We start from the raw sequence: 13,259 nt of genomic DNA, 5'->3' as shown, positions 1-13,259 counted from the left end.
GTGGTATTAGCACAACACTGGTTCTAGGGAGCTCAGGGAGTGAGCACTTATCTCTGCCTGAATGGGCTTCCTGGAGGAGGTGACAGAGCTAAGCTTTTGAAGGAGTCTCATTCTGACATCTCTGAGAAAGATGGATCAGACAGTAGAAAGTGATTTGGAGACTGCTGGAGAAATCCAAGGAGGGCACAAAAAGCCTGGGCTGGTAAGGCGAGTCCAGAGGTAGAGGAAAAGTTTGCCTAAAGAGGTAAACAGGTTTTCAGGAAATAGAGCCAGTAGAACTTGGAGAATGATTGGGCACAGGGCAAATTTGAGATAATTCCAAGAGTTTGCAGCCACACCCATCTGCTCTCCAAGGAATAGTTCCCAAGCTGAAACTCAAAGGTCACCAGCATTCTTCATGAGATCCTGCTCTGAATCTATTACCCTTTTTCATGACCTCTTTTTGGAACATTGATGAAGAGGAAGTGGTATCATGTATGGTTTCAGAATAAAGCCCTTGAGTCATTGTATTAGCTCTTGTTTACAGAACATTTTAAGATGCTTTCAAGGAAATACAAATAATATGATTCTTATGCCTATTTCCTGCCAGTGGCCAACCAGTCTTCTAAGTATGGTTGATGTGAGAAGTGAAACTATTTTCCTAAATGCTGTTTCTTTTCTCTTTTCATTATGAAGTATATTCGGTGCTCTTCGAACTGGTGCTTATATGGTGTACATTTTGATGACCAAAGGCCTGAAGCAGTCAGTTTGTGACCAGGGTTTTTACAATGGACCTGTCAGCAAATTCTGGGCTTATGCATTTGTGCTAAGCAAAGCACCCGAACTAGGTGAGTATCTTCTTCCATTTCCTCTCCCTCTCTTTGTAGCAACATATCCACGGTATTTATTTAGTGAGCAAAGAAACATTTTGAAGGTCCTATTTTGTTGGTTGCAAGAAAGTTACAATGAATGAATTTGAGTTCTTGCCTGACTTCTACTTTTTATTGTTCGCTCCCTCTTTCCTTTTAAATAATTTTACATTGTGCATATTAAGAGTAGATAGTTTATACTGAACATGCTGATTTTCGAGCTCTACTAAAAATATACCTCCACGGACTTATAAAATGTACACAGACCCCTTTAAAAGGCCCACTGAGCTGAGCTAATATTAAAACATGGGGGAAAAAAAGAGCAACACAGCTATTTCCAAGTCCCGTATCTGAGCATACTTTCATCTGTAGAGTTAGGATTCAGATTAGGAATTAAGCTTTTCATTTGGGGACCCTCCTGTTCTCATTAACAAATGCTGAGGGTTGGTCTCTGGTGGTGTTTGATTTTAATCATCAAGACTGGCCTTAGGGAAGGGGAATGTAATTTACCTTCTAGAAAGTAATAGAAAATACAGGCTGTATTTGTAGATTTCTATAATTTTTCCCTCAACCCTTGAATGGTCTTGAATGTAAGTGTGGCACAGGTTACCAGAAATAGTAAAGTCAAGGAGTTGATGTGGGCACAGTTTTCCAGGAAGATATCTTTATTTACACAGAAAGAGATCTAGTAGTGACAATAAGCTCTGAGTACATCCATGAGTAATGCTAGCAAACTGGTACAGATTGTACAGGTACAAACTGGTAAGGCAAACCTGGTCACTTCTGGGGTTCTGGGTTTTTTTTCACCTGCAATTAAGAATTATACATATTTAGTTCAAAAGTTATCAATTGCAATTTTTGCCATTGTTTTCAATGGCAAAACCACAGTTACTTTTGCACCAACCTAATATGTATTGTCCCCTCTCCTGTTTCTCCTAAAAAGGGAGTTTGGTGTTGTACTTTCCTTACAAACCACCTGCAATATAAGCTATGAGCAGTCTTCTGTAAGGTGCCCCTTGTTCACGCTTCGTGTCCATTCAGATAGAATGGGAACTGTCTGATTTGTGCGGGCCAGCAACCCAGCCACCTTCCCCTGGAAGCCAGAAACCTGCTGTTTATAAGTAGATGACAATTGGTTTGAGCTATTGTCTTCCCAGGTCAAAAACAAGGGAAGAACAACAGAAGAAAATTTTTCCGGAAAACCTTTCCTAAGAGGGGCAGAGGTACAAAGATAGTCCAAAATAACTAGATAACTACTGCATGCATGTGCACGCCTGCACCGCTCCCCCCCTCCAACAGACACACACAAACGCCTACACACACGGATCATATGAAAACGGTCTCAGAGCAAAATGCATTAGTGTGGATTCATTCAGTCATTCATTCAGTGCATTTATGTTAAGCACCGGCTGAAATAGAATGGCAACTTTATCTAAAAGGAATTTTACAATACAGATTTTATGAACCAGGCCCCAGGAGGTATTGGTACCACTAGGTATGAAGTCATAGGCTAGAGAAGTGGTTTTCACCCTGGATTTACAGACAATGCCTGCAAAATCTGAAGAGGTATTTCTGGGAATTTTAAAATTATATGAGAATATTTTAATTTGCTTTGATTCATAGAGTTTCTGAATCAGAGCACTTGTTCTCAAACTGGGGTTGATCTGAGAGTGTGAGCATGTATTCTTTACTCTTGGGGTTTTGTGATTTTTTTTTTTTTTTTTTTTTCCTGAGACAGAGTCTTACTCTGTTGCCCAGGCTGGAGTGCAGTGGCACGATCTCGGCTCACTGCAACCTCCGTGTCCCGGGTTCAAACAATTCTCGTGCCTCAGCCTTCCGAGTAGCTGGGATTACAGGTGTGTGCCACTACACCCGGCTAATTTTTGTATTTTTAGTAGAGACGGGGTTTCACCATGTTGGCCAGGCTGGACTTGAACTCCTGACCTCAGGTAATCAGCCCGCCTCGGCCTCCCAAAGTGCTAGTATTATAGGCATGAGCCACTGTGCCCGGCTGTGGCTTTTTTTCTTTAAAATAAAATTACACGTTATTAAAGTCTGAATTATTTTAGTTGAGAAATATATCCCTCTTTTATGCTATTTAATAACCTTATTAATCCCCTATCTTTTTTGACAAAGGCCTGACTACAACTACATAAATGTAGTAAATGCATGAAACGTGATTTCCCCTGAATGCTACCCCTGAACACTTCAACAGTTTCTACCTTTTACTACTTCCCCCCCAAATTTTTTTTTAATAAGAAATAATCATGCCAGTAGGATGCAAGTAGGAGACTAGACTATGGCTGGAGACTGGACTTCTGACCTTTAAGCCTCAGATCACAAAAAAGCAGCCTCAGTGTTTTCTTCTAGAAACCCCTTTTCCCTGCAAGGACTAATTGTGTTGTGTTCTGAGTTATATACAGCTGTATTTGAGGTGCTTGAGAACAAACATAGTCCTTTCTACCTTTTGGAGGAATAATTTATTGAAATGCCACCTCAAGCTATCTGTAGTGATTAATTTCCTTTAAAGACATAATCAGACCTATGCTCTCTGTCCTCCTGACTTTTAGGATTCCTAGAGAAGACCTATTAGTGTAGCACCCAGAGGTATTCATATTTTCATCTTCTATCTTGGTTGTGTTGATGCTGATGATGTTAATATCACCTGTCTTAATTTAATGCAGGCCCAAATGTGCACTCCCCTCAGCCTCATAGCGGACATTGTAATTGAATACAGTGTTCCCTCTTGAGCCCCAAAGGAGCCATAATCCAGTCTCCTATTTGCAGTCAACAGGAGTGGTGTGCTGCTGGCATGGTAATCCCTTTCCCTGGAAAGGGCTCATTCATCACAATAATTTGTAGTAGTCCTTTGTGGATTATCCAATAATCGATGCAGTTAAAATATGAGATTGAAGTGTTGGAAAAAATAATATTCTAATCTTGACATAGTTTTTTAATGAGGCTAATTAGTAACACAAATTCTTCATACAGTTTCAAACCCTTTATAGAGATAATTTTCATGTTCTGAATACTTTTTTTAAACATTTTAAAATATGGGATATTGTTCTTCAAATACTCTGGAGCTCCTCTGACAATGGCCATTCAGAGGTAAACCGCTGACTCAAAACAGGTCCAAAATCAGTGCAAGTGTCTCCAAGACAAGCAGACCTAGATCTTTATGTAGTCAACATGTTTGCCTGGATGACTTTTTTTTCCCATGCATTTTGGAGGTTAAATTTCTTTCCAGTTTTTGCAGTTGGAAAATCTTGTCGCTACTATTTAATTAAGAGAGATTTACCTGTTTGGATTATTTAGAACTTTTCTTATTTTTAGGTCTCAAATTTTACCTTTCAATATTCTAAGATTCTGGACTCTTTATGAGCACCAAAAGGAAAAGATCTAGTGAGAAAAAAACAGTTCTTCCATGTATAGTACTGAAACTGTATCCCCCCCCCAGCTCCCACAAACTCAAACTCTTGTTTTAAATTGCAGTAAAATATACATATTATTCAGATTGTTGAGCAACCATCACTCCATCAACTTCCAGAACTTTTGCATCTTCTCCAACTGAAATGCTACTCATTCCACACTAACTCCCCCTTCACTAAACTCTTAATAAATAGCAAGAAGACCTTTCTGTTTCAGCAGAAAACCGTGAGCTCATTTCAGTGAATTATGGGGTTTTAGGCCACTAGAACAAGTGAGAGGAAAAGAGCCACTAACCTGCTTTGTGTGCCAAATCTTTGAGCACCTACTATTTGGATTATATTAAAACCTGCTGAGATTTTGTTTTGTTAAAACTTGGAAACATCTGCTCTGAGCCCAGGTCCTTGCTCAGTTGAGCATGTCATTGTTTTTGAAGCTCTGACTCAGCAGCACTCTAGCTAGCTCTGGGAAGAGGGACTCAGCTGTGTGTGACAAACCACACACACAGAGTAGCCTCTCTGTGTCTCTTGGTGGCCAAGAACACCCTGGGGATTTCCAAATGCTTGTTGCTTTTCCTGCAGCTGCAAAGGTGTAGTTAAGAAGGGACACTTGGGTATAAGGAACAACATGCCCTGCCTGAAAGCTGTCTCTTGAATGAAAATAGTTGGACCAAAGGTTAGAGAAATCATGATACAGAGAACATGAGCCAGGAGGTAGCTAAAATGACATGACTGAAACGTTCGAGAGTCTAAAGTCCCATTGCTTGTACTTGGCCAATGTCCTTCCCGTTATGCCAACAGGACATTTGAACAAGAAAGATTGACTGACCAACTCAAATACACAGTCCCTCTGATAGTTAACATTTCTGGGTCACTCTATAGCTTCTGGAAAGCCTGAAATTACCATGACTTGGCATGACTCTGGCTCATGACAAATTAAATGTGACATTATGTGGTTTCCCCAGAGGAAAAATAATTTGTACCTGCCAGAGTGGCCTGACTGACGCATCTCAGCTGCCATATCCAAGACTGTGAGAGGACTTGGTTAGCTCTTCTGGAGCCCCACCAGTTTCCCCCTGCCTGAGGGAAACTACCACTCTTTGGGTCAGCAGTCTGGGGGATAGTAACCCTGATAGGGCGTTGAATGGTGCTACTGATCAGCTCCAGAGCCATTGCTGGGAGATGATCAATTTCATTCCCACACCCACCATCCTGCATATGTGTTCTGGAAAAAACTCCTAAGCAAATTTAAATTAATTTTGTTCTTGAGATTTCGGGACATGTTTTCCCCACCTCCTACCCTCCACTCCACTCCCCTCCCTAAAGTAACTAGAAACACCCAGTGTATCTCAGATAAACCTGAGATATACCCTCACCTCCAGACAGGAGAAACACAAAGCCATTCTTAACTCCAGAATTGTACCTTCCAGTTTCCATCCCACACTAGCCCATTCTAATATGGTTTTTCTTAATCATTCTTTAGACAATAAAATTTTAATGTAAAAGTGATGATAGGGTTAAACTAAAGAGTTAGGATGAAATGCATATTACTTTGACAAATTTATTATAATGTGTTTGGAATTGTATAGGGGTTTATATTTTAGTTAATGCTAAGAGACTCATAAAAGCATCTATTCAATTATGAATGACTAAACTTGTTTTAAACATACAGTTTCTTGGACATCTACCTTCTTTACACTATGAACCAAGGTAGCTGGAATTGATTGTGTCTGCGTTATTGTCCACAGAGGGATTGGAGGAACAGAGTAGTACTTATACAGAAATGGTGGATCTCTGACAGATACAAAAATAGCACAGTTTAACACTGAAAAGTAGATCCCAGGTCTCCTGACACCAGTTTTGTCCCTTAAGTATATGTATGAGGGTTACCACCATCATCCATCATTATCAGTCTGCCTGACACTTATAGACACCATAAAAATCTGGCATCTTGCAAGAGAGAAGAGGACTTCAACAAAAATTTGATAGTAGGTTCAGAAATATAACAACTGACAACTTTCCTATTTATTTAATTTATTTATTTATTTTTTGAGATGGAGTCTTGCCCTGTCGCCCAGGCCTAGAGTGCAATGGCATGATCTTGGCTCACTGCAACCTCCGCCTCCCCAGGTTCAAGTGATTCTCCTGCCTCAGCCTCCTGAGTAGCTGGGATTACAGGTGCCTGCCACAATGCCCAGCTAATTTTTTTTTTTTTTTTTTTTTTTGAGATGGAGTCTCACTCTGTCGCCCAGGCTGGAGTATATTGGCACAATCTCAGCTCACTGCAAACTCCGCCTCCCAGGTTCATGCCATTCTCCTGCCTCAGCCTCCAGAGTAGCTGGGACCACAGTCACCCACCACCACACCTGGATTTTTTTTAATTTTATAGTAGAGATGGGGTTTCACCGTGTTAGCCAGGATGGTCTTGATCTCCTGACCTCGTGATCTGCCCACCTCGGGCTCCCAAAGTGCTGGAATTACAGGTGTGAGCCATCGTGCCAGCCTAATTTTTGTATTTTTAGTAGAGATGGGGTTTCACCATGTTGGCCAGGCTGGTCTCGAACTCCTGACCTCAGGTGATCCCCCCGCCTTGGCCTCCCAAAGTGCTGGGATGACAGGTGTGAGTCACCACACCCGGCCAACTTTCTTTTTCTATTGTAAACAAATATGGAATAATAGTGTTTAACAGTTTAGTAGGAAAATAAACCAATAGCTCTTCTAATGAATGGAATGGGGCACCACCTGTATCTTTCCAGCCACTGCCATTAGAACCTTAGAAGTCTTTCCCCATAGTCCAGCATTCTTTGACCTTGCCGAGTGCAAACGTTTTAGGCCATCTGTGAAGTTCATGAGGGATAAGGTAGGAATAAGTACTAGGTTTTTTTTTTTGGTTTTTTTTTTTTTGCGCTTAATTAAATTTCAGAAGAAGAAGAAGAACCAGGGCCGGGTTCTCAGGGCGGTGGCTCACGCCTATAGTCCCAGCACTTTAGGAGGCCGAGGCCGGCGGATAGCTTGAGCTCAGGAGTTCAAGACCTCATCTCTACTAAAAAAGTTTTTTTTAATTAGCTGGGCATGGTGGCACATGCCTGCAGTCCCAGCTATTCCTTAGGCTGCAGTGGGAGGATCACTTGAGCCCAGGAGATCAAGTTTTCAGTGAGCTGTGATGGCACGTAGGTGACAGGGCAAGACCCTGTCTCAAAAACAAATAAAAAATTAAAAGAACCTTCTAGCTTTTGTTTTTTACACAAAAAGAAGCCAGGTTTGAGTTCACCAAAGGTCATGAAGGATGTCGATTTTTCCCATGTCTCATAACCATAGAGATAGGAAGGAGAAAGACGCATTCACCTGCATTAGCCTGTTTCTGTCACACATCCTAGCGTAACTTCCCTTATTTTCTTACTCGCTAATGTAATTGGGTGTATTTTTCACTGGGCTTGCTCTTCATCCAATTTTACATAAATGTTCTACAGTCTATTTTCAGAGCCCTGAGACTTTTCAGTGAAGCATTGCAGATACATAGCATCTACCCACCTCAGCATAATTCTAGCTTTCATAATATAAATTCCCTGCCTCAGAAGCTATGGTCTTTTCCTTCAAAGGGATATTGTTAGACAAAATTTTGATAGATCCTGGAAATCTTTTCAGTTAATTCTATAAAATGAAAACTGTTATTTTCAATTGCTCCTCACTTGATTCACTGGTATAAAATATTCCTATTACCCTTGTCAGCAAATGTGTATAGAAGAGGATTTTTGTCCCCCTTTTTCTGTCTTTTGTTTAGGTTTTACTTTTCTCACTGCCATTTGGCAAGGCTGTGTAATTTAGGGAGCTCACAAAGATATGTGTTTGAGGGGTACCTTTTATCATGTACCAAAGAAAAATTATGGTTTTACTACTCTAGAGAAGCCTTAGAACATTCTGCTGGGCACTTGACTTCCAGTCTGTTTCCTTTGATTGATAAATGATCTAAGACAAGTCACCAGTCCCCTCCAGGTGGTATTTCCTAAAATGTATAGTTGAGTTGGGAGTTGGCAACATAGTTGTTAATGTCCCTTCCAGATCAATGATGGATAAGATTTTGTGTGAAATACCTTGAAAGAAACATTTGCTGCTTGCCTCCTGTGTGTGAAGAGGGCCATGCTGATTATCCTACTTAATCCTCAGGCGATTCCATGCTACTCTTTTAAATTATCACCATTTATATAGATGAGGAAACTAGAAATAGTGAGGATAACTAACTTGTCCAGGGTCACAGAGCTAGTAAGTACCAGTTCAGGGTTCTAATCCAGTCCATGTAACTCTCCAGTCCTAGCTCAGGATGTCTACCCTCTTACAAAACTATAAGTCATCGTTATTGGTGGTCAAGGATCTCACGTACCTTCTTCCTCTTTGTCTTCCAGGAGATACAATATTCATTATTCTGAGGAAGCAGAAGCTGATCTTCCTGCACTGGTATCACCACATCACTGTGCTCCTGTACTCTTGGTACTCCTACAAAGACATGGTTGCCGGGGGAGGTTGGTTCATGACTATGAACTATGGCGTGCACGCCGTGATGTACTCTTACTATGCCTTGCGGGCGGCAGGTTTCCGAGTCTCCCGGAAGTTTGCCATGTTCATCACCTTGTCCCAGATCACTCAGATGCTGATGGGCTGTGTGGTTAACTACCTGGTCTTCTGCTGGATGCAGCATGACCAGTGTCACTCTCACTTTCAGAACATCTTCTGGTCCTCACTCATGTACCTCAGCTACCTTGTGCTCTTCTGCCATTTCTTCTTTGAGGCCTACATCGGCAAAATGAGGAAAACAACGAAAGCTGAATAGTGTTGGAACTGAGGAGGAAGCCATAGCTCAGGGTCATCAAGAAAAATAATAGACAAAAGAAAATGGCACAAGGAATCACACGTGGTGCAGCTAAAACAAAACAAAACATGAGCAAACACAAAACCCAAGGCAGCTTAGGGATAATTAGGTTGATTTAACCCAGTAAGTTTATGATCCTTTTAGGGTGAGGACTCACTGAGTGCACCTCCATCTCCAAGCACTGCTGCTGGAAGACCCCATTCCCTCTTTATCTGTCAACTCTAGGACAAGGGAGAACAAAAGCAAGCCAGAAGCAGAGGAGACTAATCAAAGGCAAACAAAGGCTATTAACACATAGGAAAAAATGTATTTACTAAGTGTCACATTTCTCTAAGATGAAAGATTTTTACTCTAGAAACTGTGCGAGCACAACACACACAATCCTTTCTAACTTTATGGACACTAAACTGGAGCCAATAGAAAAGACAAAAATGAAAGAGACACAGGGTGTATATCTAGAACAATAATGCTTTTGCAGAAACTAAAGCCTTTTTAAGAAATGCCAGCTGCTGTAGACCCCATGAGAAAAGATGTCTTAATCATCCTTATGAAAGCAGATGTAAACAACTATATTTCAACTAACTTCATCTTCACTGCATAGCCTCAGGCTAGTGAGTTTGCCAAAACCAAAGGGGGTGAATACTTCCCCAAGATTCTTCCTGGGAGGATGGAAACAGTGCAGCCCAGGTCCCATGGGGGCAGCTCCATCCCAGAGCATTTCTGATAGTTGAACTGTAATTTCTACTCTTAAGTGAGATATGAAGCATTATCCTTTTGTTCAGTTGCCCCGGGCTTTTGAACAGAAGAGTAAATACAGAATTGAAAAAGATAAACACTCAACCAAACAATGTGAAAACGGGTTCTGTAGTATTTGTAAAAAGGCCCGGCCCAGGACCACTGTGAGCTGGAAAAGGGAGAAAGGCAGTGGGAAAAGAGGTGAGCCGAAGATCAATTCGACAGACAGACGGTGTGTATGCCCCTCCCTGTTTGACTTCACACACACTCATAACTTTCCAAATGAAACCCCATAGTATAGCGCATATTTTCGATATTTTTGTGAATTCCAAAAGGAAATCACAGGGCTGTTCCTGATATTGGGGGAACACTGTGTTTCTGCATCATCTGCATTTGCTCCCCAAGCAATGTAGAGGTGTTTAAAGTGCCCTCTGCTGGCTGAGTGGCAATACTACAACAAACTTCAAGGCAAGTTTGGCTGAAAACAGTTGACAACAAAGGGCCCCCATACACTTATCCCTCAAATTTTAAGTGATATGAAATACTTGTCATGTCTTTGGCCAAATCAGAAGATATTCATCCTGCTTCAAGTCAGCTTCAGAAATGTTTTAAAAGGGACTTTAGCTCTGGAACTCAAAATCAATTTATTAAGAGCCATATTCTTTAAAAAAAAAAGCTGGATAATATTATCTGTAATATTTCAGTCCTTTACAAGCCAAATACATGTGTCAATGTTCCTAGTATTTCAAAGAAGCAATTATGTAAAGTTGTTCAATGTGACATAATAGTATTATAATTGGTTAAGTAGCTTAATGATTAGGCAAACTAGATGAAAAGATTAGGGGCTTCCACACTGCATAGATTACACGCACATAGCCACGCATACACACACAGACACACAGATGTGGGGTACACTGAACTTCAAAGCCCAAATGAATAGAAACACATTTTCTGGCTAGCAGAAAAAAACAAAACAAAACTGTTGTTTCTCTTTCTTGCTTTGAGAGTGTACAGTAAAAGGGATTTTTTCGAATTATTTTTATATTATTTTAGCTTTAATTGTGCTGTCGTTCATGAAACAGAGCTGCTCTGCTTTTCTGTCAGAGATGGCAAGGGCTTTTTCAGCATCTCGTTTATGTGTGGAATTTAAAAAGAATAAAGTTTTATTCCATTCTGTGTGAATGGTTTGAGCAGTGAACAAAGAATCCATGCAAACCAAGTCATGACTGGAAGAAATGGGGAGTGGGGGACAGTGCAGGGGAGGAAAGCTGTTACATCTATGTTAAATGATTGTGAGCAGTCTATAATGTCTTGATGTTGGTTCATAGGTGAGACACAACTGATGGAGGAATGTATTATAAATTATGCAAAATCTGACATGAGCTGAAAAGACAGGTCCTTTTATAAGAGCTAATAGATGCTTAGGATGCAAATGTTATTTTGAGCTTCACAAATACATGATACCGTGCAATAAGCCTTTTTTCCTTATAACAGAAAATGAGAATAATTAAAATGAGGAGAAGGCCACGTAACAGTTGACTTGAATTTAATTGAAGGACCCATTGGAGGCTCATCTGGTTGACTTAATTATTTAATTGAGTGATTTATTGCAGATCTCTTAATGCAGGTTAGAAATGGAAGTGAGCATAAACCTTAAAAAGACTCTAAATGATGCTTCCAAAGCACTTTCATTTTGGTATTAGGTTCATGTTTGTTTGTCTTTACTTGTAAAATAATTTGGAATTTTTGTTTACAGGGTGAATGTCTTAATAGTTTTAAAATTAGCTAAATATATCTAAAGGCATTTCCAATGTTTATCATGGGAGGGAAAAAAGCCACATTTTTTAAAAAAAACAAAACAAAACAAAATTTTGGTAGTATAGGTTCAATACACTGTTTTTAACATCTCAGCTTAGCCGCTTTAATCATATCAAGATATGAGGCTGGATCACTGGCCCATGACAAATCTGAAACCTACCAGAGAATTGACTGCTGCATAGATAATCCTGCTGCCAGTTAACATTCCAGAAAAACTTGGGCAGGCAAGTTTTTATAGCTGCCCCACTATGCTGCAATAGAGTATCTTTCTATTGAAGATTTTCCACTGCATCCCAATCCTACTATGGTGAAAACATTGTTCTTGGACTAAAAAAAAATCCTTTATTTCATACACACATGATTTCATACACTAGGTCTGAGCATCAAGCCAAGTCCATGAGTTTGCAATGAAGTTCTAGTGAGAAATGCTCTATTCATAAAGCAGGGGGTTTATGTGGACCTTCTAGTGTTGCTTATGGGAAAAGAGTAACTACCATATTACATCTAACGCAAGGCCAAAGTACCAAATTAAAACCATGGATTGAGGTGGTTATTCGAAGTCACTTACTCCCATCCTTCTAATTATGCTCCACTACAAAAGTAAGGGGAGAAGAGGGAATACTTTACATGTACATTGCTAGAGGGAAAAGAAAGGCTTGATTATATCCCCTCGCTTCTCCACCTCTCTGCTCATGTAAAGAAACTGATTAGAAAAGAGACTAATATGTCTAGACTGAGTTAGAAACTTCATATGAGTGGGTTTTGTAGAATTGACGGGAAAGACAGTGGGAACCTAGAAGAACAGAAAGAGACCCACAGAATGTCTTTTTTTTTTTTTTTTTTTTGAGGTGGATTCTTGCTGTTGTTGCCCAGGCTGGAGTGCAGTGGCGCGATCTAGACTCACTGCAACCTCCGCCTCCCAGGTTCCAGCAATTCTCCTGCCTCAGCCTCCCAAATAGCTGAGGTTACAGGCACCCGCCACCACACCCAGCTAATTTTTGTATTTTTAGTAGAGACAGGGTTTCACCATGTTGGCCAGGCTGGTCTCGAGCTCCTGACCTCAAGGGATCCACCTGCCTTGGTCTCCCAAAGTGCTGGGATTATAGGCGTGAGCCACCGTGCCTGGCCCAGAATGTTTTTTTTAATCAGATGTAGCATCTTCATAAGGTAAAGCCTGTCACATCAGAGTAACAAAGCTCCTGGAGTACAGTGATGCTAGAGTAGACTGTTCCAGAAGTCTGGCCATAGCCCCAGCTTCTGAATTACCTGGGAGAGACAAGATGCTCAGGTTACTATTTTTTCTTTATTCTGATAGTACAGCCTCTACTCAGAGACCATGGTGTGTGTCACACAACCGAGGCAGCTAGGACATATTCTGAGGGCTTTCTTTTTTTTTTTTTTTGGTTTCCTTAATGATTCTTTAACAGAGTAACTGGATTGGCCAAGGTCTGATTCAAGAGGCTGTGAGGAGAGTAGAGAACAAATAGACTTTGCCTCTCAGAGTTCAGAGCTTTAAGTTGTATAAGCATGGTCCATGTCCACCTCTTGTAGACACTTATTCCTTAAAAG

At 40.6% G+C, this 13,259-nt stretch overlaps 1 protein-coding gene across 4 annotated transcripts in view; it reads left to right on the top strand.

Annotated features, from left to right (window-relative positions):
* ELOVL6 (ELOVL fatty acid elongase 6) overlaps nucleotides 1–11,054 on the top strand; it is a 149,653-nt gene extending 138,599 nt beyond the window's left edge. For all 4 annotated transcript variants that reach the window (XM_003950395.6, XM_063809741.1, XM_009448139.5 and 1 more), the window contains 2 exons: nucleotides 676–827; nucleotides 8,674–11,054. In XM_003950395.6, the coding sequence (XP_003950444.2) occupies nucleotides 676–827; nucleotides 8,674–9,098 (577 nt within the window). In that variant the 3' untranslated portion in view covers nucleotides 9,099–11,054. The remainder of the gene's footprint in view (nucleotides 1–675; nucleotides 828–8,673) is intronic.
* Nucleotides 11,055–13,259: the final 2,205 nt, after the last annotated feature.

This window comes from Pan troglodytes, chromosome 3, assembly GCF_028858775.2.
Source record: "Pan troglodytes isolate AG18354 chromosome 3, NHGRI_mPanTro3-v2.0_pri, whole genome shotgun sequence".
In the NCBI taxonomy this organism is placed as follows: domain Eukaryota; kingdom Metazoa; phylum Chordata; class Mammalia; order Primates; family Hominidae; genus Pan; species Pan troglodytes.
The sequence above is the reverse complement of the archived record's forward strand: the minus strand, read 5'-3'. Positions and strand labels throughout refer to the sequence as shown.